The sequence below is a fragment of the Trachurus trachurus genome (genome assembly GCF_905171665.1).
Source record: "Trachurus trachurus genome assembly, chromosome: 10".
In the NCBI taxonomy this organism is placed as follows: Eukaryota; Metazoa; Chordata; class Actinopteri; order Carangiformes; family Carangidae; genus Trachurus; species Trachurus trachurus.
The window spans coordinates 17,996,516-18,023,600 of record NC_139894.1 but is presented as its reverse complement, the minus strand read 5'-3'; the positions used below and the strand labels follow the sequence as shown (position 1 = coordinate 18,023,600).

At 40.9% G+C, this 27,085-nt stretch overlaps 1 protein-coding gene across 1 annotated transcript; it reads left to right on the top strand.

Moving 5' to 3' along the window:
• Positions 1-1,382: 1,382 nt before the first annotated feature.
• On the top strand, positions 1,383-17,252 carry chrnb5b (cholinergic receptor, nicotinic, beta 5b; the record flags this gene model as incomplete). The annotated part of the gene is made up of 6 exons (XM_083980335.1): positions 1,383-1,434; positions 10,115-10,260; positions 10,445-10,489; positions 10,909-11,018; positions 14,863-15,853; positions 17,097-17,252. 6 exons carry the CDS (start codon positions 1,383-1,385, stop codon positions 17,250-17,252), a joined length of 1,500 nt encoding a protein of 499 aa, XP_083836461.1.
• Between the last annotated feature and the right edge of the window lie 9,833 nt (positions 17,253-27,085).

Genomic DNA, 27,085 nt, shown 5'->3' with positions numbered 1-27,085 from the left:
CATTCAGACCAAAGAGGAGGTGAAATGTATTTGGACTGCTGGTCCCAGGCTTTTGCTCATTGGCTAAAGCAGATCTGATTGTAGCTATACAGTTACTGAGGATTTGCTGGTGTTATTACCGTGCCTGTCTTTGTATTTTGTTGAATGTAAAGAACTGATTTGATGAACTCACAATGACTAAAGCCTGTAGACATCAGCTTTCTTGCCTCATTGTGTATCACTGCTGCAAAACGAGATGCTCATATTTGCAAGATGTTGTGTCCTCCCTGGCTCTTTTGTGTGTGGGGCCCCACAGTGATCAATACAATATAACATTTGCCTGATTGATTTTATTTCCAGCTGCTTGAATAACTGCCAAGACCTTGAGGTTTTCCCTGCTTCCTTTACCAAACGTCATGACCCCCACACCATCTCACACCACCCCTCACCCTAACCGGCCTCAGTCTGTGAAGGAGCAAACAGCTCAACCACACTGGGCTTAATGCAGATAACAAGGCCCCAACTGACTCGCTGTCAAAGACCTGGCTGCTCACAACTCCACTCTCCGGACTTGATTTTAATTTTCTCATAAATTAACGTCTTATGTAGTTTTTGGCCATGATTCAACCAGAAGAAAAACTGCCCTAGCCTCCTGAAGCTGCTCCCATCTGAGCTCAATCAAAGTGTCTTTTAATTAAGTGAGAGTAAAAAAAAAACAACCAAAACATTCAAATGATTCTCATTTGATCGGAGAGGATAAAGTTGGTTTCAGTGGCTTCTGGCTATTAATTGTCTTCCTGGGGGGAGTTTCTGACTCGTATCGCTTCCTGTTTGTTGTCACACGTGTCAAACTGTGTCGATCAAGACGGCAGAGAGTGAAACTGACGCCCGACGAGGGAGCGCACTGGGCGGGCAGGGCGATGCGAGGACCGGGGCGCTTAAATCTTTCATCTGAAGAATGGCCGCTTCGACGATAACAGGATTGGCGTACACCTACTAGCTCCTGACCCATATTTCCGAGAAAAACGTTGTTTGTATCGCCCAAGAAGAAATCAAGGGGGGCGACTCTGTTCCCTATAGCCGGTCTCTGCTGCGCGCACAGCTCCAGGACCAGCGGTGGGGTCGGTGCGCTCTGGCAGAAAGCGTCCAGCCTCCTCCTCCTCATCTCTGGGCTCACAGACAGCAGTCAGTGCTCCTCTCTTCATGCCTCCACGCCTCAGTGACCGGTCGTCATCTGCGGGATTCCTCGCAATGAAACCGATATAATCGTTTTTTTCTCTTTTAAAATCTTTTGTTCCACTTCTTTCTTCACTTCACAACGAGGACAGAGGAGAAAACACGCGCCAGAAAGAAGCTCCATCTGCAGGTTGTCTTGTGTCTGTCGCACTGGAGGGGAGGAAGCGATGGCAATCCCGGTGAAAACAGCGTTGGCTTTCCTGGTTCTCGCTGTGGCAAGTGAGTAATCCTTTCAAATCCTCCCGGAACGGGACGGGACGGGGTAGGGAAGCTTTGACTTTACGTATGGGTCTTTAATCGGACTGTCAATTGTAAAACAGCACACTCTGCCCATACCAGTTTATAGTATAATCAGTGTGGGAAGTCTGACTCAGTGTTAGAAATTTGATGTAATATCTGGTGTTCTTTGTAGCTTAAACACTACAAATGTACAAATGTACCACTTTCTCCATCTCTCCTGTGTATATTTCAATGTTAGGGAAATGTTTAAATCACATTTTCACTTTACATATAACAGGGGGGATGCTGGAAAGCAGGCTAGTGGGGAGAAGTAGTGGCGTTCCCGTGCGTCAAACACTTTAACACGTGATTCAGCACGCGTCAATTAACTAACTTGTTCCTCTTTACACAGCAAACCCACCGAATCACAATGGAATTGCTTAATATAAGCACGGGGGCATTATCCCAGCATTCATAGCCTGTAATTTAAACAACATCCAAAATTCAATATCATATTGGGTTGAATCAACCGGCTCTGTGGTTTCCTCGTGGTTCATTTAACAGCTGGATGGTGTGGTTTAAATGTATCTTGGTGAAATCTCATAATGGTATTTTGTGGCCCTTTACTGTGCTTAATGGCCTGCAGTATGTATGTGTGTGTGTGTCAAGGCCCTGTGGTGATGATCATGGAGGTCTAAATGGACCGTCTCCCCCCACTGAGAACCTCAACACAGTGGAGCCTCCATCACATGGTGTGCAAGAGAAGCTTCTTTCTCTTCTGTTTCTATTACTTGAAGCGACTCGTGAGGAGCTGTCCAGGTGCTGAACCAGGCAGTGGAGAGGGTGAAGCTCACTCAGGAGCTGTCCATGGTGCTGAAGCTGCATCCGCTGCATTGTCCTGCTGCAGCAGTCAACAGGGCAAACTCCATTTGTTCCTCAAGTTCCTTCAGTGTAGTTTCACTGGGTTTTTCATCCCTTAAGTTGGACATGCTTTCATGGGAATTAAAGCAGGCTGTGTGCTGATGATAGAAATATGAGTTAATATGGGTGACATTTTTTTTAAGGCTAAATTCAGCCAGTAAGTTCAAAAGGAAGTTAGTTTCACTTTTGGGGATATTATGTGTCACTAATGCATGATTCTGGAGAGACACTGTACAGTTGTTCATCTTAAACTCCATATGCCTTCATTTTGCCCTTATGACCTTTTAACTTGTTTTTCTCCCTTTTTTATTATTATTGTACCGTAATCTTACATCTACATCTAACTCTTATATCTGCAATGCTATAAAAGATCAATTATGAACATCACATGTTATCAGATCACGTTATCACTTATGGACCTTTTGCACTTTGTTGTTGTTGTCTCCTTCCTTCTGGTTGTTCCCCCTAGCTCCTTCCCTCCTCACCTTACCTCTCCTTGACCTTTTTATTGCCCTTTTTGTTGGGTAACAGATCCAAGTGACTCCCTCAGTATCACCTGTGCTCAGTCTGCAGTTCAGGCATCGCATGATAGTGGCTCTGTCACTCCTATCAAATCTCACCCTGACTGTGACTGTGAAAAATACTAAAATTCAGGCAACCACTTTGCTGGGATGTATTTTCTCTCCGTCTCATCCCGCCTCCTGTCATCTCCTCCACTATTTTCACTCACTTTTTGTTGCCTGCTGCACGCCACCTCATCTGCTTTACTCTAGCTCACTTTACTTATCTGACATAATCAGTCTCTTATCACGCACTCCTCTGTCCCCTTGTCTAACAGCTGCATGCTGTAAGTCAATATGTTAATGTGTGCGACAGCTATTCCTGATGCAGTGTTTTGCTCATTAAACACATGCACATTGTTAAGAGTCAGGGGGAAATCACATACAATCTCCATTTAGCTTGTTGCACGAACCCTCACACAAGCGTGACTCTGGTTGTCTTTTGCTCCAGGGTATAACTTTTGTGGGTGGGCAGAAACACGCAGCGCTAAGTTTTCTCCTGGGGTTATTCTAAGGTTGTTGTTTCTCTTGCTTTCTCATAACTGCAGATGCGGTCAAGAGGGCCATGTGTCAGTGAGTCAACACTTCATAGTAAACTATTAGTCATTGTGTTGGCACATTTGTTTGGATGCTGCAGCTCTTTGAATGAGAGAGAGAGAAAGAGGCGGATGAGGACAGAGATCAATGTGCTTTTCAGTGCTAGAGAGAACTGCATCAGACGCATTTTGAGGAAACTGGTGCAAACTTAAGCAGCAGTAACATGTGAGCGCTGAGGGACCAGAGAGCAGGAAGAAAGCCACTTTTTCCTGCTGTCGCTGTCTCGCCTCTCCTCCTCGACCTGCACATGTTCCTGTCACTGCTGAGTAGAGAGGAACGCGACGCAGCAGGACAGAGACACAGTGGGGAAGTAGTGACACATAAAAAAATCATTGTAGTAAAAGAATCGTGGTACGGTTTTATCCTCACAGACGGAAAAATTGTCTGCGATGATGAAAAGTTGGAGGGCAAACAACCAAGAGAAATCCCAAGGGATGCTAAAACCTCTCAGGCAGTAGATGCACCGTGACCAATGTACAGTGCCGTCTTGTAGGAACTCGACCGTGTTGCTGCAGATGAATATGAATGGCACAAGCCGTCTTTTACAGCATGACTGGCAGTCTAGTGAGCTAATCCAAAGCCAGCTGAAGCCTAAATAGTTTTGGCCTCAGAAAGGCCACCCCAGATGGTAACACAGTGAATAATTCACTACCCTAGAAAAGAACCTACAGGATGCAGAATTTGGATGTTTTCTTTTTCCCTTCTATGTATTCTGGACTGATGGCACAGCATGTTGATCCGTTTGCATCATGCAAACGCAGCAGTGTGTCTGAAACTAGCTTGGTTTTGCTCTTTCTGTACAGTATGTCGTTATGGAGCCTTTACGTTGGCTTGATCGGATTGTGGAAAAACTCAGAGAATAATCGGTGATTGTGTTGGAGTCTCCATGCCTGTGAGATGATGGCATTTTTATTTTAGCGGTGATGAATAATTGAGGTGTGGAGAGTGCAGTGAGGCAGACAGGAGCGTGTGTATGTGCGTGTATGTGGGCGTGTGCGTGCGTACACGTGTGATGAAATCTGCTGGTAGACTCCCTAATGCAACAAAACTCCTCCATCTACACTTGCGTCAACCTCATACACATCTCATTTTAGCCTCATCTACCATTTTAACATTTACTGTCAAAGCCAGCACCTTACATCAGTCTATACAGTCTATAGTGTGCTCCTCCGCCATCCCCAGTCCTCCCCAGCAGTCACATGAAGTCATTTGTCTTTCACAGTTTATTAATTTTTTGTGCTGGGTTTATTTTTATGCCTCTCCCTTTACATTTTTAAGGCAGTATGACATCTCTTACTTCTCCAAGGCAGAAATCAGAGAGCAGAAGTCAGGGGCCATTACAGCAGGTACACAATGCAGGAGCAAAACACTTGTAATTATGTGCAGTTAAAACTGGATTTATTCACACAGCAAATATTCAGTTAATGGATGGTGCACATGACTTTTTCATTTTTTTTGCATGTGAACATGTAAATAAGTATTTGAAATTAATTATATCAACAGCGAATGACATTTTCATTTCCCACTTTTACTCACTAATTAGCGACCTTTTACAAAGAGGTTACAAAATGCAGTTAATCCCTTTATCACTTGCTACAAGGGAAACAAAGCTTGTTTCCAACAAATCAGCAATATCTATCACACAAGAATAAAACAAAAAGAATAATTAGAATAGTTTTAGTATCAGTGCATGTTACCTGTTTAATTTGAGTTTTTCTATTTCTTGCTGTGGTTTCCCTCCTGTGATTTGTGATGTGTCTCACCTGTGTGTGATTATCCTCAGCTGTGTCTCGTTGCTCTCAGGTGTGTTTAGCTTCTGTGTTTCCTCTTTACTTGTGTCACTCCCCTGTTTTCTCAGCTGCCCCGTCTAGGTTATCGCTGTTCGTTCCCTGTTTGTTTGTTTTTCCTGTATTCTTTTGGGGAGCTCAAGTTTTGGACTCTCCTACAACTTTTACTTTTACTTTTTTGTATTTGTCCTCTCTGTGTAATTTGTTCGCTGATATGTCTCTGTCTGAATTTGGGTCCTGAAAAAAACTTTAAAGCATAGCAACCCCAAACACTATAAAAATGGTTTATAAAAGACTGTTTAGTACTGACCATAAAATCAGTTAAGTGCAATTTTTCGTTGATATGTCTTATTTTACTTTAGCAGCATAGTTTAATAATTTACTAATTAGGTTCCTCACATAGGCTACATGACTTTTACGGTGCCTTGCCAATTTGTCTTCCTGCCTTGACTTGCAGGAAGCCCAAAATCTCACAACTGCAGCAGCAGCTTTTAATTAGTACAACAAGAAAACTGCATGTTATTATGGTTCAGATACTGCATACAAACAATGAGTTATTGTGAGGCTGTGACCCCATCAAGTAAACCCATGAATCACTGCAATTTCCCATGAAACATTGCCATTATACAGTATGTCATTTTATCAGAAGATGATCTGGAAATTGTTGTGTCTCACACTCCGATGTTGCTGTTGTTTTGTTTGTGTGTCTTATCCCCTCCTCCTCCTCTCAGTTGTCTCTGTCTCTTTACCCCCTGTCTAATCCTGACAGACAGAGCGCTGTGTTTCGAAGCTCTCTGAAGACATTCACCCTGGGGGTCTAGTGTCATGTCACAGTTGCTCAGACGCTGGACACTTCCTGTCTCCCCCTCAGATGGAGGTCTAGTGGAGGTTAATGTAGAGTGACCAAGTGTAAAATACACCTCTCCTTCCTGCAGTTAAAGCTCAGTGCCTCTTCTTTTCAGTCTGATCCTGACAGATTTCAGGAAACATTTCTATCTTGAACAGATCTTGATATGACAGCTAGCCGCATGGCCAGTGAAAACCAGTGAGAGCAAAGTGCCAAAATAAACAATATTCACAGTGAAGCTGCCCACTGTACCCGTTTGAGACATCTGGACACAAATACATTGCTGAGGTCAGTTCAAAAGGGTTTGCACAACTCTTTCAATATGAAGGGTAGACTACAGTATATCACAGTGTCTTTGCAATGGTAGAGCTGAAAACAAAGCTATAAAATGGCCCAGTGTGCTGTTACATCAGTCAGTGACATCACTTTTCTTACGATGTGTTTTGCATAAAGAAAAAATAAGGAATGGAGGACTGTTGTGGAAAAGCCACCGGAGCCTTCTCCACTAAGAGGATACTGAGGTGCACATGGGGTTAAAAAAGTCCTTGATATAATTAGTTTGAGGACAGTTTAGCTACTTTAAAGTGGATGAAAAGAATTAAAAAGTAAAGAGAAGGTTAATTGTTAGATGTCTTAGAATTAGATCATCTACAAAATCAATCAAATGCATTTCTCGTGATTTTCCTTTAGACCAGGTCCATTAAGGTTAACTTAAAACAGACATTACTTTATTCATTTTTCTCCTTCACTAAGACATCAACTTGAACTCTTCCTACACACTGACTAAACAGGATCACATGCTCATTGGTCGTCTGAATCTGAATCTTGAATGGTTGTTTGCAGGTCTACCTCTCACAGCTGCACTGCGTCTCTGTGTGAGGCTTATATTGCTACAAATTCATGCAAACATGTGCTTTTGGATTAGGAGACTGCGACACTAATTACTGTGTGGTGATGATATATTTTGGTGTTTGCAGTACATACATACTGTTTAGTCTATCTATAATTCTGTCATTCTGATTTTTCATACTGTCATTTTGCTATTTCGGTCTATAGGACACATGAAATCCATTGCAGGCCTAAAACTGTCTGTCCTGAAAGTGGGGTTCCTGTTCTTGAGGCTTCATGCATTTTTTTCCCCATTAAAGCTCCATCTGGTAAATTTGCGATTTATGTCATTGAACTACATATCTTACTTTAACCTGACTTGTTTGCAACAAATTAGTTGAACAAGGTGGAGCCACAGTTGACTGTAGTGCTACGATTTAGGATGAGTTTGGCAACAGACAGGTAGGTTGATAGTCTGATGATAAAAACTGCTGAAATATGAGATTAAACTCAGATTTAGGGCCAAACAATAAACTTCATACTTACTGAATACTTTCCTAGTTCTCTGATGTCTTTTTCATGTTCCCATCAGTTATATTTAAGTTTAAGTATTTATTAATAAGGGCAAATTGTTAAATTAGCCTGTTAAACTGTTTAACTGCCTGCACCAGTTAATTTTATTATTGAATAAACTTAATAGTGCTTTAAGATAAGATATACACACACTGACCCATGCAATCTTATCTTTTCTCTCACCTTATGGCTTAGACTGGTACACTGCCTATGGTTTATAGCTTTCCTGCAAGTAGCTATAGGCAGCAGTCAAGCAAAGATGATCTTAAAGCACAAATAAAGACGCCACAAAATATATAAATACAAAGAAAATACAATACAGATAAATCTGTCTCAATATAGTTTTCATTCTGTCAGATTCAGTAGATTCAGTCATCCCTAAGAATTCACCACAGGCAGCAAACAGGGCTGTGAAGATATGAAACAAGTTGGAAAACCAGAGACTGTTGTGTGGATTATGCAGATGACTGCCTCGTGCTCATTTCTTATTTAAAGTTTCTACTGATGAAAGGAGTTTTTGTTTTTTGGATAAACAAGACAAAAACCAGAGAAATGTGTTGTTCTTTTCCACAGGTTTGAATGTATGAAACTCTGGCAGTGTCCTTGTTTTAAACCACCCACTATCACTGAAGCTCTGTGACCCAGTCAGAAATTGTTCTGTGTTGATTTCATGGGTGAAATCAGCCCTGCGGTGGCTCTGTCTACGTGTGTGTGTGTCTGCACAAATACGACTCATTATCGTCATACGGACTGCAGATTGCATGTGTTGTTAACATGAAACATATGTAACATATACAATGAAATGCTAGGAAGCAAAGTATAGTTTTTTTTGGTGTGTGTGTTTGTTTCACTATATACAATATTACATCTGATCAGTTTGTGAGGTCAGAGACACACAGTCTACCCCCTTCCACACAAACACACACACATTACTCTCATTACACACTCATTACATCTGAAGACACGCAGCAGACTACAAATTGCTGCAGCACCTAATTGGTGAGACCTCACAGCACGAGATTTAAACATCGCTTCACCAACCGCTGCTCTAGGCATGTGTGTGTGTGTGTTTGTGTATTAGTGTGGCTTTTGTCATTTCGATCTCATTAAACTATACTGATGTTCAAGAGGATCAGCGGCCAGGGAGTTAATCTTTTCAGGAGACTGTTTTTCTAAAAACACAAAGAAAGGCCAAGGTTAAGGTAAAAAAGCAGTCAATGCAAAATGCAAATAACTTTCTATTCCTTTGTCAATGTACTGTAGCCTGAGTCCCGATTCATAAGTCGCTCACTGTGCCATTGTAACATTCATTTGACATCGGACTTCTTCAGTCTGACTCATGAAACTAAAACATAATGAAAACACACTGTAGAGCTGGAAAGCTGAATAGGAGGTTGGATCAAGGTTTATATTTATGCAGATTTCTCCCCCCGCATGTGACTTCAGCTGTCTAATCACCATAACTAATCACACACACATGTTATTCAATGAGAAGAACCCTCTACTCTCTACTACCTCTAATGGACTTGAACTTAATAGTCTTATTGACCCTTTAAAGCACTTAACAACACTTAAAACGAGTACATAACCTGATGGAATAGCCATCAGAGAAACAGCCTTTGATGCGGCCGGAAGGAGCTGGGAATCAAACCACGAGCTTCTAATTACAGTAATAATATGCTCTACGTCCTGAGCTTAAACTGTGTCTCAATGGTCACAACACTGTGCTGATGAGGTTTGGGAAGAGAACTGTATTTTTTTATTTTTCGTGCATGCTGTATTTTGATATTTTTGTTGAGTTGTCCAACAGAAAAACTCTTTCCAAGAGTCAAAAGATATTTACTAACAGAATAAGTTAGAGTCCCCTATGACAGCATGCGAGGAGTACAATATTCATGGCACATGTTGCGAACAAACAAAATAACAATTGATTTATCTTGATGAAAATAACAGAAATAGCTTCAGTGAAACCAGGCACCAAACTGTGTGTATTATATTTCCTTGTTGCATAGATGTTTTTTTTTCCAGGTGAGATATTCTAGATGCAAACAGTTACTATTATTATAGGGGTTGAAATCAGACAAAAATAAAATTGTTATGGCTGCTCGATCTCCGCTTGTATGATAAGATGTGGGATAAAGACAAGCTGGACCAGTGATCAGTGTCAACCATGAGCCAGGGAAAACCACCAAACTTTCATTTTAACCTGTAGACTGTTATATCCGCATTGTGTCTGCACTACTTGTCTACATCAGACAATGTGAATCAAACATTTTTAAAAATCAAAATCTTTTCCTAAACCATCTCTCATACTGTAGCCTGATATGTGGTGTTATTATACTGGTCTGTCCCCTATTATTGTTTTTACATATTTTAGTGTTTTATTGGTGTTTTTTCTTCATCATTCAGCTGGTCTATACTTCATTTGTGTCTCACTTTGGATGCTTGATGTGTTTTTACTTTTCTTGTAAAGCATTTTTAAACTTTGTTAATCATTGCAGATCCTGATAGACTGTGTGTAGCTGGTTTTCAATTATGTCACGTCCTGTGTATGTGCGTGTGTGCAGCTGCCTTGTGTGCGGAGGTGGAGGAGCGGCTGGTTAGTCACCTGTTGTCACCGGAGCGCTACAACAAGCTGATCAGACCAGCTGTCAACAACAGCCAGCAGGTCACCATTTACATCCAGGTGTCTCTGGCCCAGCTGATCAACGTGGTGAGGACACAACACAAAGCCAACCCGACATATGCTCTGATCATGGAGGCATAATCCATTCATTTCACAGGTTTAGTTCAACAACGCAGATGGTGAAAATCTGTTTGCAGTAAATAGAAATGTGCTCAGTCTCTGCCTATAACGCTGCAGCTGTCGACAAACCTTCTGTCTTTGTGTGTCTCAGAACGAGAGGGAGCAGATCATGACCACCAACTGTTGGCTCACTCAGGTTTGTGTCCCCGCTCGTCCTTCTTGTTCCTTATTCTCGGCCTATATATATGTGTGCTTTTGTGTGAGTTCAGGCCAGGGTTCAGGCCACGTCAAAACACTTGCCTCGTAGCGGCACAACAAGTGTCTGAGTCACATTTGCCATTACCACGCACACATAGACACACGTAGTACATAGACGCACGACATGTGTCTGCAGGCTTTAAGGAAAACATCCAGCGTGTTCACTGGTGAGGTCAGCTCTTGGCATGTAGGACAAATATGTTAGTGTGCTGCTGTTTAAAAATACATGAGCCCAAGTTTTATATATGTCTCTGCTTGTGTGTATTTCATTTGTGTGTGCACATGTGTGACATTTGCATTTAGTGACTTTTGTGTTTGTATGTGTGTGTGTGTGTCTGTGCTCTCCTTCATCGTCAGGTATGGAATGACTACAGATTAATGTGGGACCCTGAAGAGTACGAGGGAATCAAGAAAATCCGCCTCCCGTCACAACACATCTGGCTGCCAGACATCGTCCTCTACAACAAGTACATCTGCTTTGTGCTTTGTGACAGCCAGACAGAATGTGTGTGTGTGTGTGTGTGTCTGAAACTAAGTGATTAAAAGAAGAACAGACAGAGAGATTTAGCAACTTCATTGTAGTACCTACAAAAGCCCCATTTCCCTAATATGTTTTCCTTCTATCCTCTTATTCCTTTTATCCTCTTACCTCTCCCTTTTTTTTTTTTTTTTTTTTTACCCCACTTGTCACCTATTTCAGGATAATGAATACAACTAAAACCGTCTTGGTAGGCACCTGATAATGAGTGATCTTTTATGGGATGATAGATTTGAACTTTTGCATGGATAGATAGATAGATAGATAGATAGATAGATAGATAGATAGATAGATAGATAGATAGATAGATAGATAGATAGATAGATAGATAGATAGATAGATAGACAAAACATTTATTGAACTTTAATTAAGTTAAGTATGAGTCCATTTGAACTAAATCTTGCATCATAGTACAGGTTGCAACAACATGTTTTTGTTTGTTTGTTTTGTGATTTTGTTCATGGTTTATTTATTAAATGTTTTCATCATATACAATATGAAATACAAGGCAATTGTGGGAGGACTATTCCAAAGGGATGATTAAACAATTCACGGTGTATACTGTAATATAACAATTCCCTCACACATAATAAAACATCGCCTGCTACTTCCACCTTAAGACAATAAACAGATAAACAAACAACAGAAACTCATACACAAAAACAGCAACAGAGAGAGAAAAAGTAAAGAAAAGAAAATACAGAAAAAACAACAAAAAACGGTGGAGGTCTCGCATAATTAAGTCAAGGCAGCAGAAAGGGAAACAACATGTTTTACCTGTAAAGTAAATCTGACACGTCTGGCAATAAATGTTGTCAAAAGGACGACACATCATCATTCAAATATGATAGTTTCTGACTTACTGTATCATACCTCAGGTGAGTACATGCAAGCTGTTCTGAAAATGTATTTTTAAACAGTTTAGCTGCATTTTGTACTGTGGAGTTGAATGTACACATGATGGGATCACTGCAATTTGTCCACTGGATCAATTCATATATATTCCGGCCATTACAAGTGAAGTGTCAAAGAGAAATCAATGCACTATAAGACTTTACAACCCACATTTACCAGCAGGGTTACTACGGTTAACGGGCAACACCCCAGTACCTTATTGCGTGTTTTTGCATATTGAGTAGAGATGCCCTTGATGCGAGGATGTTTTGACTCTGTGTGCACATTTAAAAATCATCATCTTGCAGCTGTATGAAATGCCTGCAAGGAAAAAATCAATACACGAGAACCTCAATGCCGTAATAAGTTCATTCAAGAAGAAATTATCCCCACTGCCTCTACGCACTGGAGTGTTGGCTGACACACACACGAAGGCTTTTGGGCCTCACCTCCTGTGTCAGCCATATAGGTCAACACCTGGGTCTGTTTTTCCATCTGCTGGGGTCCTCTTAACTTTCACCACTAATATGAAGCTCACACAAGAGTCCTAGCTCTGCTGTCTCAAATCAGATCACAGAAATAAACTTGAAATTGATTGATTGATTTTTTCTTTTTTCCTGCGCAGTGATATACACATAATCTGATAGCCAGTGGATATTGAAAATAAAATCCTTTACAGCTGAATGGGATCAACAGCACTTTTAATTAATTATTTGCAATAACCGGAGATCATTTGGCTGTTTGGCAGTATTTCACCTTGATTCTTAGTCATCTGTAGCTGATTCCTTGTCCCTTTCTCTTCACTACCTGTACTAACAAGATTTATTACTAATACAGTATTTAAAAAAAGAAAAAATCTTCAATATCCAGTTAATTTAATACACTTAAATCCAATGACAGCCCTACTGTGGGAAAGTTAGCAAACAGTTACTTAAGCTAATATGAAAGCCTTTTCCTGAATGGAAACTGGAACTATGGTTTTTTACACTTAATTACTGTAGGTTTTTGCAAACTCATCAAGGTAGCCCTTGAGTAGCTGCTCTCAGTCATATCACATGATCTTCATCAGCAGGTGGAATTTCAAGAACAAACTTTGAACCTCAACTTAAAGCAGAAGTAAGCGTAATGTTTGTGTTAATATAAGTCTTAATTAGTTATATCTTCCGGCAGCAATCACTTATATAGAGTGTTTGGTCCGAAACACGGGTCTGTCAGTCACTCTGCTCTGCTGTAAGCCGAGGAGAAAACTTTCCTTGTATCCTACAACCTTTATCCAATGAGGAGAGAGAACGGCATAAAGGGGCGGTCCTCTCTGTGTGTGCAGCCAAGGGATGCATGTGAATGTGGTGACGTACAGTAAGGACGAGGGCGGGGACTGCTAACTCCATTGGCTGACAAGAAGTTAGCCAAAACGACTGGATCGCTTACTTCTGCTTTAATCAAGGAGTCATTGAAGTGGTCAGAAACAAAACTGAAAATTTCATCATCCACGATTCTATAATGGATGCTGATGAAGACCATGTGATATGATTAAAAAAAACAAAACACCAAGAACATCTACTAAATAGACACTTTAACCCTGAGGTTGAGATGTTGATGTGTAGCTTTGTGTTTTGGTCAGCAGTGTTTCCCCACCGTTTACACAGGCCTTGTTACGATTAAACTTTAACAATCACAGATTGCTGGTCAGCTAAAGACCACATTAGGAGCATAACTGCTTAAGAGCATAATGATAGGATATGATCAGCACTACTTTAAGACTGCAGGTCGAGGTCTCTGGCCAAGTCTGGTGGACCAGAGGTCGCAGTGAGCAGGTGGGGCCTCTGCATTTTTAATTAGTCTGCATATTCACAGCAGCCCCAAAGCATTAGAGACTGAGTGTGATGGTTGGATTCCTGACCTACTTTATAATTGATAGGCCACTTATCTATAATGCATCACCGGCAGGCTTGGTGAGATGAGGAAAAAAAGCCGATCTCAGCAGATTTGAGGTGGGAGAGGGGCACTGTTGTTGCCATGTTGTGGGCATGTGTCCCCGGTTGAGCTCTTCCCTAGAGAAGATAAACACATTCTGCAACTTTCAAAACACAGAGGTGTTGCATGCGTCACCTCAGCAGACACAGCAGAGGTGACACACGCAGCCATGAAATAATTCTCCATACACGCCATCAGTTAGTAGGCTACAGTAAATCCATTTTTTCCCCTGAGTAAACGTTTTGCTTCTTTGATGACATGGCTGCAGGATAATGCTGTTAATGTGATTTTGATGGCTTCCTCAAGATTGTTGTGGATATTAAGTGGAGAGATTATTTTTAAGGTGCAAAAATGAATCATCTTTTGCATGAGGATTTACATTTTCTTTTCCTGTGTATTGGCAGCTGGGCTTCATTAATGGCGCGTTCTTTCGTGCAGCGTCTGAGCTCAACCTCTGTCTGTTGTTAATCTTTTGGCAACACCAGACCTCATACTCCTCCACCACCATAACCAACATCCAGCAGGATCCTCAATGTGGTGGTAGCAAGATTAGACCAGACTTCCTTCCCTTGCCACTTGTTTCAGGTCCCCCTGGGGAATTCCAGTGTGCTCCCAGGACTGATGGGATTTATAATCCCTCTGTTCAGGGTTTGCCTGTGGGTCTCCTTCCAGATGAAAAGAGGTCTTCAGGGGGCATCCTTATTGAATATTTAAACTGCTTCAACAGGAGCTTGAAATATAAAAAAGCAGCAGTACTACTACAAACTCTTCACTTATACTTACATGCTTTTAAGTTTAAGCATCTGTGATACCATGTGTTGACATTGTGGATGTGTTTGAATGCTCTTTATGACTTTATCTCTCCTCCTTCCTTTGACTTATCTCCCACCTTTTCTTTCTATCAGTGCCGATGGGACCTATGAAGTCTCCTTCTACTCCAACGCTGTGGTCTCGAACAACGGTGACGTCGCCTGGCTTCCACCGGCCATATACAAATCGGCTTGCAAAATCGAAGTCCGTGATTTCCCTTTCGACCAGCAGAACTGCACCCTCAAGTTTCGCTCATGGACTTATGACCACACTGAGATTGACCTCATCCTCCTCAGTGATTTTGCCTCACGTGACGACTTCAAGCCAAGCGGTGAGTGGGATATCGTCTCACTGCCTGGACGCAAGAACGAAGACCCTAATGACATCAGATACCTAGATATCACCTATGACTTTATTATCAGGAGGAAACCTCTGTTCTACACCATCAACCTGATCATCCCTTGTATCCTTATAACATCTTTGGCCATTCTGGTGTTCTACCTCCCATCAGACTGTGGCGAGAAGATGACTCTCTGTATCTCTGTCCTTCTGGCCCTGACTGTGTTTTTACTCCTAATCTCAAAGATTGTACCACCTACGTCTTTAGCAGTGCCTCTGATTGGGAAGTACCTAATGTTTACGATGGTGCTGGTCACTTTCTCCATCGTCACCAGCGTTTGCGTGCTCAACGTGCACCATCGGTCCCCCAGTACACACACCATGCCTCCTTGGGTCAAGCGTGTCTTCTTGTACCGGCTCCCGTCTTACCTCTTCATGCGGAGACCAGGGAGCTCCAACATCCGTGAGAAGTTCCGGAAAAAACACCAGCAGCGATCGTACTCTGACCAGAAGCTGCGTGGAGCCGACGGCACCACTGGCAGCACCGCAGGGATGGCAGATTCTTCCTCGTCCTTCTTCGTCAACGAGGAGTCGGCCAAACGCTACGGCTGGAAGATCAGCGACTTGTCAGAAAACACAGAGTTCAGAAAGAGGATGACCCTCAAGTGCAACATTGATGTTGAAGATGCAGTGGATGGAGTGCGCTATATCGCTGAGAAGATGAAGAGTGAGGATGATGATGAAGGGGTATGTGTTTTGAAGAAAAGTATCTGCATGAATATGTGTGTTTGCTTACCTGTTTGATGTGTCATGCAACTTCCATTCACTTCATAATCTTTTCTTTTATCCTTTAGATGTCTGAGCAATGTTTGACGCAGGGCAGTAGCCTTCATGGTTTATTTTTTCGCTGTGATAGCAGCTATTAGTCGAAATATTGGTCTGTTGGGTGGTTTGTTACTATGGCTGACATGACTGTGATTGAGCTATCAAGGAAGAAATTAGAAATATTGTCATTAAATCTTGTAAAGACACAGGATAGTGAGACTGATTTTCCTGTAGCGCCACCAAGAAGCTGACGTTTAGTTTGGAGTAGAACACCTGAATAACTATTGGATGGGTTAATATGAAAGACATTAGTTTCCCGCTCAGAATGTATTGTAACATTGGTTATCTCGAAGCTTTTCATCCAATGTTATCATCAGGTCAAAGTTTTGAACTTGTTTGTTTTATGACCTAATCCTTTCTGTCACAGGCTAAATATAAAATCTAATTCTGCTAGCATGCTAACTAATAAAGCAAACGCAGTAGCACCATCAATGCAGCAAGTTAGCATGCTCACATTAGCATTTAACCTAAAGCATCCACTGCTAGCCTTTTAGTTTTTATGTGCAAATTTAATATTGATTTAGTAATTAATTCATTGTAATTAGGAAATTATTATGTTAAAATATATGTGGTATTACCTATTGTAATATCATAAAAATAAAATGCAGAAATGTAAAAGCAAATTCAGATTTTATTGGTTGTCTCCTCTGGCGCTTGGCGGGCGCATGACGTCTGTCCGACTACCCATTTCTCCAACCATACATTTATTTATTTTTGCGTCCATTAGTCCAACCTCCCATTTCTCCGACTTAAGTAGCCCAAAACCCTTAACCTTACCCTAAACCTAACCTTAACACTGTAGAATGGGTAGTCGGAGAAATGAGCCGTCGGACTTTTGGTCAGACTGATGTACTGTATGCTCCCCGCGCTTGGCTGTAATGAATTTAATAATAGTAATGTAAAGTATAAAGTAATGAATTTTAGATTATAAAATTATAAATGCATATACACCTCTGTGGGTAGCACAGTTAAGAACTTGATCTACTTGTGTTCTGATTAAAATTTGCAGCAGCATCAAAGCTCAAAAGTCCCACGATTTTAAATCATAGCAAAGTCATTAATCATTTTAGTTGATATGGTTGTTGACATGCCCTTCTCTCTGCAGATTATTGAAGATTGGAAGTATGTTGCCATGGTAATTGACCGGCTCTTCCTGTGGATCTTTGTGTGTGTGTGCGTGGTCGGGACGGTCGGCCTCTTCATGCAGCCCCTGTTCCAGAGTTACAACATCCCCATTGTTGATGACATGGAGCAGAATTGATAGCTACCTGAAACCTGAACTTTGATCTCAACATGACCCAGACATTAACTTTGAGTCCCACCTCCCCCAGAAACAGAGCTCTAATAACATTTTGACACATGAAAACTCACATGTCCGCCTCACACGGCACTCTCACTGGGAAATGATTATAATGCACTTTAGCCCTCTACCACCACCTGCTCCCCTCCAAACTTCCCCCGCCCTCTTCGTCCTCCATCATCTGCCATTCACAGAGGAAACAGGATCTATTTAGTTCAGTGAACTTAAAGGATAATTCTGTTTTATAACAACTTGGGTCACATTTTTATAGTTATAGGCATTATTTAGACATGAACGACTGATCTGTTTGTTGTTTTTTCATGTTATTTGTTTACCTTTCTGCACAATACATGACAAAATAAGCAGGGAGGGAGAGAGAGGGTAAGGCATCCAGCAGAGGTTCCTGGCTGGAATCGAACAGGAAGCTGCCACGAAGATGTGAGGAACCTGCAGGATCATAATCATAATCAAAAGAAACAAGCTATGAGACCAAGACCCAAGTTTTAACAAACCAGAATTGTCTTCTAATTCAAAATGTCATATCAAAGTGTACAAATCTACATTTCTCAGATGATTGACACGTAGCAGGATTAGAAGAGGAGAACCTTCATCTAAAAGTTTGTTGACCCTTGTGACTGTTCACAAAGGTTGATCCAGCCAGCAGCAACTCAGGACTTGTTTTTTTCTGTTTGGAAAGGACTTGTTTTTCTCTTTTCTCTAATCTCTCTGGTCCCATCCTGTCTTCTTAAATCCCTAAATGGACATTATGGGGTCTAGCATGCATACATCAAGACACTGTTTCTTTCTTTCTCTCTTTTGGTTTTCTCCGTTTCAGTTTATTTTTCAAACCCCAGAGAGAGAAAGAGCCCAAAGATGAACAAAGCTTCAGTATGCCTCAGCAGATAACGAGCCTCACATTGACAACACAATGCTACTGAAGATGATTCCCCTCTATGTTGATACATAGAAGAAGATCGAGCTCTCTTGTCCCTTTGCCAACAGCACACACATACTGGATGAATTTATAATATTTGCCTTGAATATCAAAGTGAGAGGTGACACAAAACAGCTAACTGAAGGACTGTTTGAATAATAACAGGTGAGTGTGTGTGTGAATGGGGTGCCCAGCCTGTTTTCTTTTTTTACCGTCACACGCACCTCACTGTGAGCATGGCTCGACGGACAGATCAAATCGGTGTCATAGTGTTGTGATGTTAAAAAGCAGCTGTGTTTGAAATGAAAGAGGGATGTTACAAAAGTGCTAATTTAAAAAAAGAGAGCAAAACTTCGAACCAATGACTATAAGGCTGTTGCTGCTGCTCACCACGCTTCTTTTAAAATAAAGTACAGTACGCTGGTGTCATCGCAGCAGTACTTTTCAGCATCCATCACCAAGGAAACCAGCAATAATGATATTGTACAGTATTTTACACACACAATGACCTGAAGTTAATTATACAACCAGTCTGGCTCTTCACTTGCTTCATCTTCCATCAGACTGTATGCTTGATCATCGCAGCCTGTTCTCTTACTTGAATCCATGTGCAGTAATTATTTCAAAGAGGTATTATTATAACTTGTCACCATCATAACACACTCATCTGTCACTGCTATCAACATTAGCCAAGGAAAACGTGTACTGTACAAACATGGCAGTATTGATTTCTGTCATCTTTGTTTTCTCAGTGGATGGAATAAAACATTTTTTTTCTTTTTCTTCCCACTAGTCAGCCATGTTGTGTGACTTGTTCAGTTTCGTCTGTCTAGACAGTAAATGCAGAAAATGACGAGATGGGACTGTGATGGGATCTGATGTCTTGCTTACTGGATCAATAAAGGGAAATGAAAACAACAAGCTGACCTGGTGAATCACATGCACATACAGTCTAACCTAAGTTGAGGTTTGCAGCTTGTAGCAGTGTGGTAATGTTGTGCATAATGAGAGAAAATGAGGGATTCAAAACACATTAGCAGAAACAGTAGCAGCATTAGAAAATTATATAATCAGGATTTTACAAATTAGTTTTAATTGCTGTTTCTATTATTATCTGTGTGGCTATTTCCAGAATACACAAGTACACAAGTTGCCAGAAATTGCTGATGCTTCCAGCAAAGATACTGCATCATAATTTTTCAGTGGCCATCATGTCAGTCACACATACACACACATACAGACACACACACACACACACGCACACGCACACACACACACACACACACACACACACACACACACACACACACACACACGCACACGCACACACACACGCACACACACACACACACACACACACACACACACACACACACACACACACACACACACACACACACACACACACACACACACACACACACGCTCAGAGTCAAACAGTGACATAATCCTACAGATGTAGTGACAGCCATTGAATTGGAGTTGTGTTCGGCAATTACAGCTCATATTTGCCCCCACCCCACCCCACCCCACCCATCTCTCTCTCTCCTGGTATGAGTCATAAATTAGATACTTGACATCTGCATCAATTTCCATTAAGCGAGTGACCACATGAGGCTGGGGAGGGTTAGAGAGGCGTTGAGGTGGTGTTGTTGTTACTGGTGCTGTGAAGGTCCAGGGAATCAAACTATGAATCTTAACTTTCTGGTGACTAAAACATCACACTAATGTTGTTTGATTTTTTTTCTTTTGTTACATCATTTGAGGTATTGGTGATGAGGTTGCATGGTTCTTTTTTTAGTACTGCTATTTCCAATACATTGCCTTCTGTATCAGATTTAAGGTATTACTTTGGTTTTTCTTTGCATGATCTAATCTTTTAAACAGTTCTTCTATCAACTTCAATTCAATGTGCAGTTACCTGTGTCTGTGCTGTGTCTCTGTCCTCTGAAGGCTTACAGACGGTGGAGTCCCCTGTGCTCCTCCTCTGCCACACACAGATCTGTCAGCCGCTGCCAGCAGGAAGCTTCAACGGGAAGTTCACACTTGTGAGTCTTTGTCTGTTGCTTGTCAATGCGAGACTTTTAGAAAGTCCCTGTCTGTCCCCAGGGACGTTGCAAGCACAAGTGACAAAGACAAGAGCTCTCAAAACAAAGAGTCAGCCAAGTGAAATACTTTAAAGGTTACCATCACCCCATCCAGGGCTGTAACTCTTCTTAAAATTTCTAGAGAAATCGGAAACTTTGACGTTTCATTTTTCTCTTTTTACCACAGAGTCACAGACTTGTGGGAGAAGAAGTCTGATTGATATGATTTTAGCAGTTATTCTAACTATGGGTCTAACTTAACTCAGTTTGCTGAATGTCCAGGTTACCACATCTCCAAAGCAACATCAGCCTGTTTTCCAAGAGTTGAAAAAATGTCTGATCATGAGGCATGACCATAGAAATGATGGATACGGAGAGAGAAGTAGTGGTAAGCGGGGCAGGACAGATAGATAAAGAGAGACAGAGAGGGAAAGAGGTATAAAAGGCAGAGGCAGGGATGATAAAGGTCGGTCATAAACAAATGACACAAGACTTCTGCAATCTGTCAGGCCGACAGTAAAGACTGTTTCATGCTGTAGTCAGAAATCAATAAGCATTTATTCTTCTCTACATGACAAACCTCACATATATAATGTAGGCTACATACATGCATGTGTGAAAACATGCACACAGACAACGGCTCTTAGAGATTGATCTAGTAGCCATATGCAGTTGAAATGAATATACAATTTCTTTCTTTTTATTATATTTTACATTCGCTTTGCAACATAAATAAATTAAAAAATAAGCACTAGGTCAAAGATCATTTACAGTAGATATGCAGACATTGAGGCTACATCTCTAAAGACATTCTATTCTATTCTATTCTATTCTATTCTATTCTATTCTCCTGTATCTCTGGTGCAGCACGGTGTCAGCAGTTTGATCTGGACCCTGTAGTCGACCGTTGCTCTCCATCTCTCCCATTATCCTCCACAGGACATCTCTGTAGAATTTATACCTGCCACTTCAGCTCGGTGGTCGATATTTATGAACTACATTACTGCATTACAGAATGTGTAGCTGCTGTGTAGTTGAGTCAGGGGGGCCATCGATCCTCTCATCTGAGCTACTGAGCGGAGGGGATGGACACAGAGCCGTGGTCCAAACACTTCACAGGGTTTTGAACGGGGCTCAGGGGCCAGCGCTCCATAATGTCCCTGCTGGAGCAGTAAATGTCTCCTCAAGCCTGTTACCTGCTGACAGATCCGGACGCCTGCTACTGCTCACTAGTGGTCGAAAGAGACACTGCATAGTTCAACGTTCCTCTCAGCAGGAGTCAGCAGTCCTGTCATTTACTGCCTATTACTACTAATAATGAGATAATTATGGACACAATTTCATGTTTTTATTTGGGATTATAGTGTGGTAAATAAAGATTTAAACATATTCTAGTGGTAATCAGTTACTGTGTATGTGTTTAAAGTTGAAAATATATATGATTTATTCATATCAGGGAATTCTGAGTAGGTTGATATAGACAACATAAATGTGAGGGGGTGCAGGATGATTAAGAACATAAGAAAGCATAAAGTTATGTTGATATTACATTTTTTGAATCATTTTAATTCTTTGGGACTGTATGTAATTGAAGTGGTCACAACTGCTGGATCAACACTGTGACAAAAAGAAGCAAAACAGTTTGTGAATCACTTGTCTCATCCTTGTTTTTCAGCATTATGTCATTATCTTAGTGAAGCAATATAAAGTCTTAAATATCTAAAATTAGATTTGGTGTAACCAAAACACATTAACATTGTATCAGATGGAAACTATCAGCAGGTTTCTTGTAATAAAAGTCAAAATAAGAAAAGGATTAAATAAGTTTGACTCTTTCCCTTTCCCACACCAGTGAGGATTGCAAGGGCCATTACTGAAATGTTCCTAATACATTTCAAACTGATTAAAAATCACTTGAAGCCATGACGAGCAGATCGTCTGTGACCGCAACAAGAGGCACAATCATTTGGATTTCATCATCCGCATCTTAGGACAAACATGACTGGACCAGATAATGAGTAAGCTTCGCCCGGCTCTTCAGGCTGCTGCCGTTTAACCGAAAATGACACTGCTGGTCATTCAGAGAACGAGACGGACGCTGAGAGAAAAAAAACAAAACACGAAGCACGAGTACAGTTGTGAGCATGAATGTAAACATATTGTCACTATACTGTACATTGTACTGATGTTGGTGCTCTACTGTAGATTTTTAGTGTGTGTGAGAAGATGCAGAGACAGCTAGGGAGAGAGGATGAGGGAAGTTTTGTGGGAAAAAACACAGAAAGCCGCAGAGAGATGGCAGTTTAATTAGCAGCAGAGAGGACTTTAATCAGATAACTGTGAGAGGACTTTAATTAGTTGCTGGTGGCTGCAACAGGCCACAGCATGACCATGCAGGCAGGCTGCACATAGTGGTCACTGGATGGATGAATGGAAACAGAAAGTTGACTCAGACTGAGACAGGAGGAGGAGAGAGAGTTTAACAGAGAGAGCAAGGGTGGAGAGATTGGGTGGGGGAAAGATAGTGGGTGAGGATGTGAATGCTGGGAGGTTGAGTGGGGTCACACAGTGTAGCGTGACTGACTGAGAGGGGAGGCTGAGAGCTTCTAAAAAAAAGAGGGGTTGGCAGAGGGAGGCAACAGCGGGGTGGTGGGATTAGATGAAGCAGAAGGAAGAAGGGGATTCATGGGGAGAGGGCCAAACTGTTTAGATGGGGTTAAAGGGTGAGAGGAGAGAGATGGCCAGAGGTCAGGTGCACACATCCTCTCAGTTATGAAATCTGACATTACATTTTATCGTGTGTATGTTTTGACCATGACCGAAAATGAAATGCCAGTCAGTAAAAAGTTTAATAATGCAGTATGGTCACTAGAGGCAGACACTGTAAATTAAGATATTTTATCAGACAAATATTTTGTGACCAGTGAGATACAGTATGTGCATGTTTGTGCATGTAAAGAAGATAAGAGCATAATCTGATCTGAAATATATTTTCTGTTGCAAATAAACTCTATGCAGTTGTAATTTCTAGGCCAAGCAGGAAGAGAGTGGAGAAAATAATGAGCTCAAATACACTAAAACAACCACGAGGACTATACAGTTAGAGATGATTTTATATTACTTGTTGTCATCTGATCCAGTGTTAATACACAGCATTGATTAATGCATCCTTAAGTCTACTTAAAGGGAACAAATGGGAACAGCTGTATATAAAAGGGTTAAGTTGACGCTCCATTTGCCACAGACACAACCTGTTCAATAATACAGATTAAGGCTCAGGTTTGCAGCAACGTCAGACTAAGTTGTTTAAAGGCAGACACTCATCAGTGTGAGTGAGGGTGTGACCAAGAACTAATAGTGCACTTAATTAGACATGGAAAGACTAAACCCACTTGTGCTCTCCTCTCTTATAACCTGCAATTTTAAACCCTCATTATAAAGCTATTCTTTTACCCTTCCCTTTCTCCTGGCCTTGATCTTATTCTCATTTCATGGAGCAGATTTTCCCATACAGAAATGTTACATATGACATATATGTCCCTAAATCAAGGTTTATGTTGCCATATATTATCACATATAAACACCCTCTGGATATATTCAAATACATATACATAATATTGATTAAAAAATGTGTCTATATGGTAAAACATTTATGTATTTCACATATTAAAACAGTATAGAAATTGATACATATGTTTTCTCATTCATTTTAAACATGTCTGTCTTCATATTCTGATCATTTATTTTGGTATTTTGGAAGCCACCTGCATATACAGTACAGGAAAGATCCACATATACTGACAGATTTAGAGATGGACATTTGTAGAACATGTCTATATTATAAGCACATATAAATAAGAGAGTTGTATGTCAAAATAAGTAATTATTCCGATTACTAATACACATATAAATTTAATGTATAATTTTTACATGTTGCACATGTCATATATAGAAATTATAGATGTTTATACATTACATTTTAACTTGCCATCACAGGTAAAATCAAGAAGACTTACATTACACTGTTGCTCGTGAAGTTACAGTAATAATTTTGCTTACAAATTCCTCTTTTTATTCCTATTATAAAGGTTAATTGTGATTTAATTTCGCAGAGATATGTTTGTAAGAGATTGATCATTAAGGTTTTGAGAAGACATACACGTTATCTATCAAGAATAAATCACATTGTCACAATCATTTCATGAGAAGAAGTCAAAAATAAATATTCTCTTCCAACTTTATGGGCAACAGTGTATTAACAACATTGTTCCTCCAATGAATACAGCACAGCAGCTCTGAAAAAAGTCTGGTATAGAAAACAAAGTAGAGAGAGTGAGAGAGAGAGAGAGAAACCTAACAGAGAAGAAACAAACAAACAAGAGGGCATAATATGATGCATAAAGATGAGACGTGAACAGCTGGATAGAGTGATATAGAGAGACAGACATAGATAAAGTGTTCGAGAAAGGTGAGAGAATGAAAGTGGAGAGATTGCAGTGGGACAGATTCAGCGAAGGAGAGAGGAACAGTGTGTGAGGTTGATGTGGATGAGCCAGGACAGTCCTGTCTGACACACACTGCTGCAACTACACTTGCCCTTTTCCTTTTGCTTTGCTGTCTGCATCGGGCCCGCGAGGTCCTTCTGCTTTGTCTGAGCTGTCTGACCAGATGCCTGCTGTTACTCAACCATGCATCTGGCTGCGTGATCGCACAGAGAAAGACACGGGACAGTGGATAAAAGGAGAGAGAGAAGTGGCAGAGTGACATGCAGCAGCAGGATGGTAAGAGAGTGTTTTTTTTTTTCTGTTTGCCCGCCCGGTGAGAGAGTAAGCAACACTGGGATGTCACCTCGGTTGGAGATGGTGCCAAAACACCAGCACATAACTGTGACACTATACGGGGCAATAGTCTCCTCCTGTGAACCCGACTACCTCCTGCATCACTGCAGATGCTTTGCCTGTTTGAAATCACACTTTCACACACCCTTCCTCCTTCTGACTTTTCTTTCTTTGATGGATCCAATATCAGAACATGGAGGAAAATGCTTGAATCCAATCCTTGTCTATCTGCTGTATTAAGGCTGCTATCCATTTTTTAAATACAATTATTGCAATTCATACAACAGCATGATAGTTTATACAAACTACTTGGGACACTTGCTCTTTTCCTTGAGGCCTCTGGATCCCAATAAAGCCTCCTTAATTCCCTAATTAAACTGAGGCTTATCACAGAAGACATGCAGATTAGAAGCAGATGAGGATATTTTCAGCTTTAATACAATAAATGTGGTAGTTATCAAAAACTGCTTTTCACTAAATAAGATAATGAGGGTTCAAATATTCTTTACCCTTCAACAATTTCAAGTTCAAAATAAAACACCTCCTTCTTTGATAAGTTTATAATCCCCTCTGTTGCCTTGAGACTGACTTTAAACCAGGTATATACTAAAAAAAACCTAAATAATTTCACACAATGATAAAACTTGGGGTCACTCTGGCCCTTAAAACATATGGTTATATAATTAAAAAAGAGAAAATATACAATAAAAGACAAAGGTCACTGGTCGACCTTTCAGTGTCAAATCTCAAAGCTGTGGGAAACACCTCCAAATTTTGTCAGGGGGGCTTTTTTAAATGTCCATCTCTATCTTGCAGGCAGTGTCTCTCATGTGACCTTTGGGAGTGGACTAACTCTGATTAAGATGTTGGTTTAAAAAAAAGGAAAAGAAAAACAGGATGGAGAGAAAAGCTGCAAAGGGAAAACAGATAGAGAAGACGGGAAAACATGGAGAAAAAGGAAAGCGAATACAGAGTGTGAATGAAAGGCAAAGACCTGCTGTTTCTCTCCTGTCCGGACCGGTGGGCGGAGACTCTTCCTCAGCTTTTCTCGGCATCTTTCTGAGTTAAAAAAAAAAAAATCCTGCAAATAGATTTGCCGGCTCTGTCACACTGAAGCATATCAGGCAGCTTAAATTGCCTCTTCTCTTCTCTTCTCCTCATGATTGAGCTTTTAAACATTTCACAATCAGCTGCTCTGAATATATTTCACTATTAGCTGTCCATATCCCTTTAATTTTACCGATCACACCCTCTCTGTGTCCTCCCTCTCTCTCTCATCAGACCCCTCCTAATACTTCCTGTCTCTCTGTTGTTCCTTTACAGACTCCTACCAGCCCATGTGCTGCACATAAACACAGCAGCTTTCCTGCTCTGAGCCTGAACAACCTTTGTTGACTTCACTCCCTAACGACAAAGCTAACTGATTTACGCACCGAGCAGTTCCACCTGTCCTGATCTGCACGTACTAACATGATTGACCATTTTGGACTTTGACAAAAGTGTTGCAGCACATTTTCACCCAGATACACTGTGTTCATTTTACTTGCAGTATGAGTATAAAGTATAGTCCTCCTCATTCATCAGCGTCCCTCAAAAGTAATGTCTTTTTGTCTCCCCCATTCATTTCCCTGGTGTGCATGGAAATCAGTGCATACTTGCTCATATACAGTACAGTATATATTATGTGTTTGTGTGTGTCTGTGTGCATGTTTGTTAACTCTGTGTTGAAAGCAGATAGCGGCAGTTTCTGTACGAGGTAAGTAGGTTATACAGTAGGAGGGGTGATTGTTGAGGTAGGTCAGATACTAAAATGTGTCTTGCTGCTGAATACTAAAACAAGTCTGAGCGCACGTATGTTCATGCAGGTTCCATCTATGCACGCACGCATGCATGAGTTCATGAAATATTAAGGTAAAAATCAACTAAAAGCTCCTG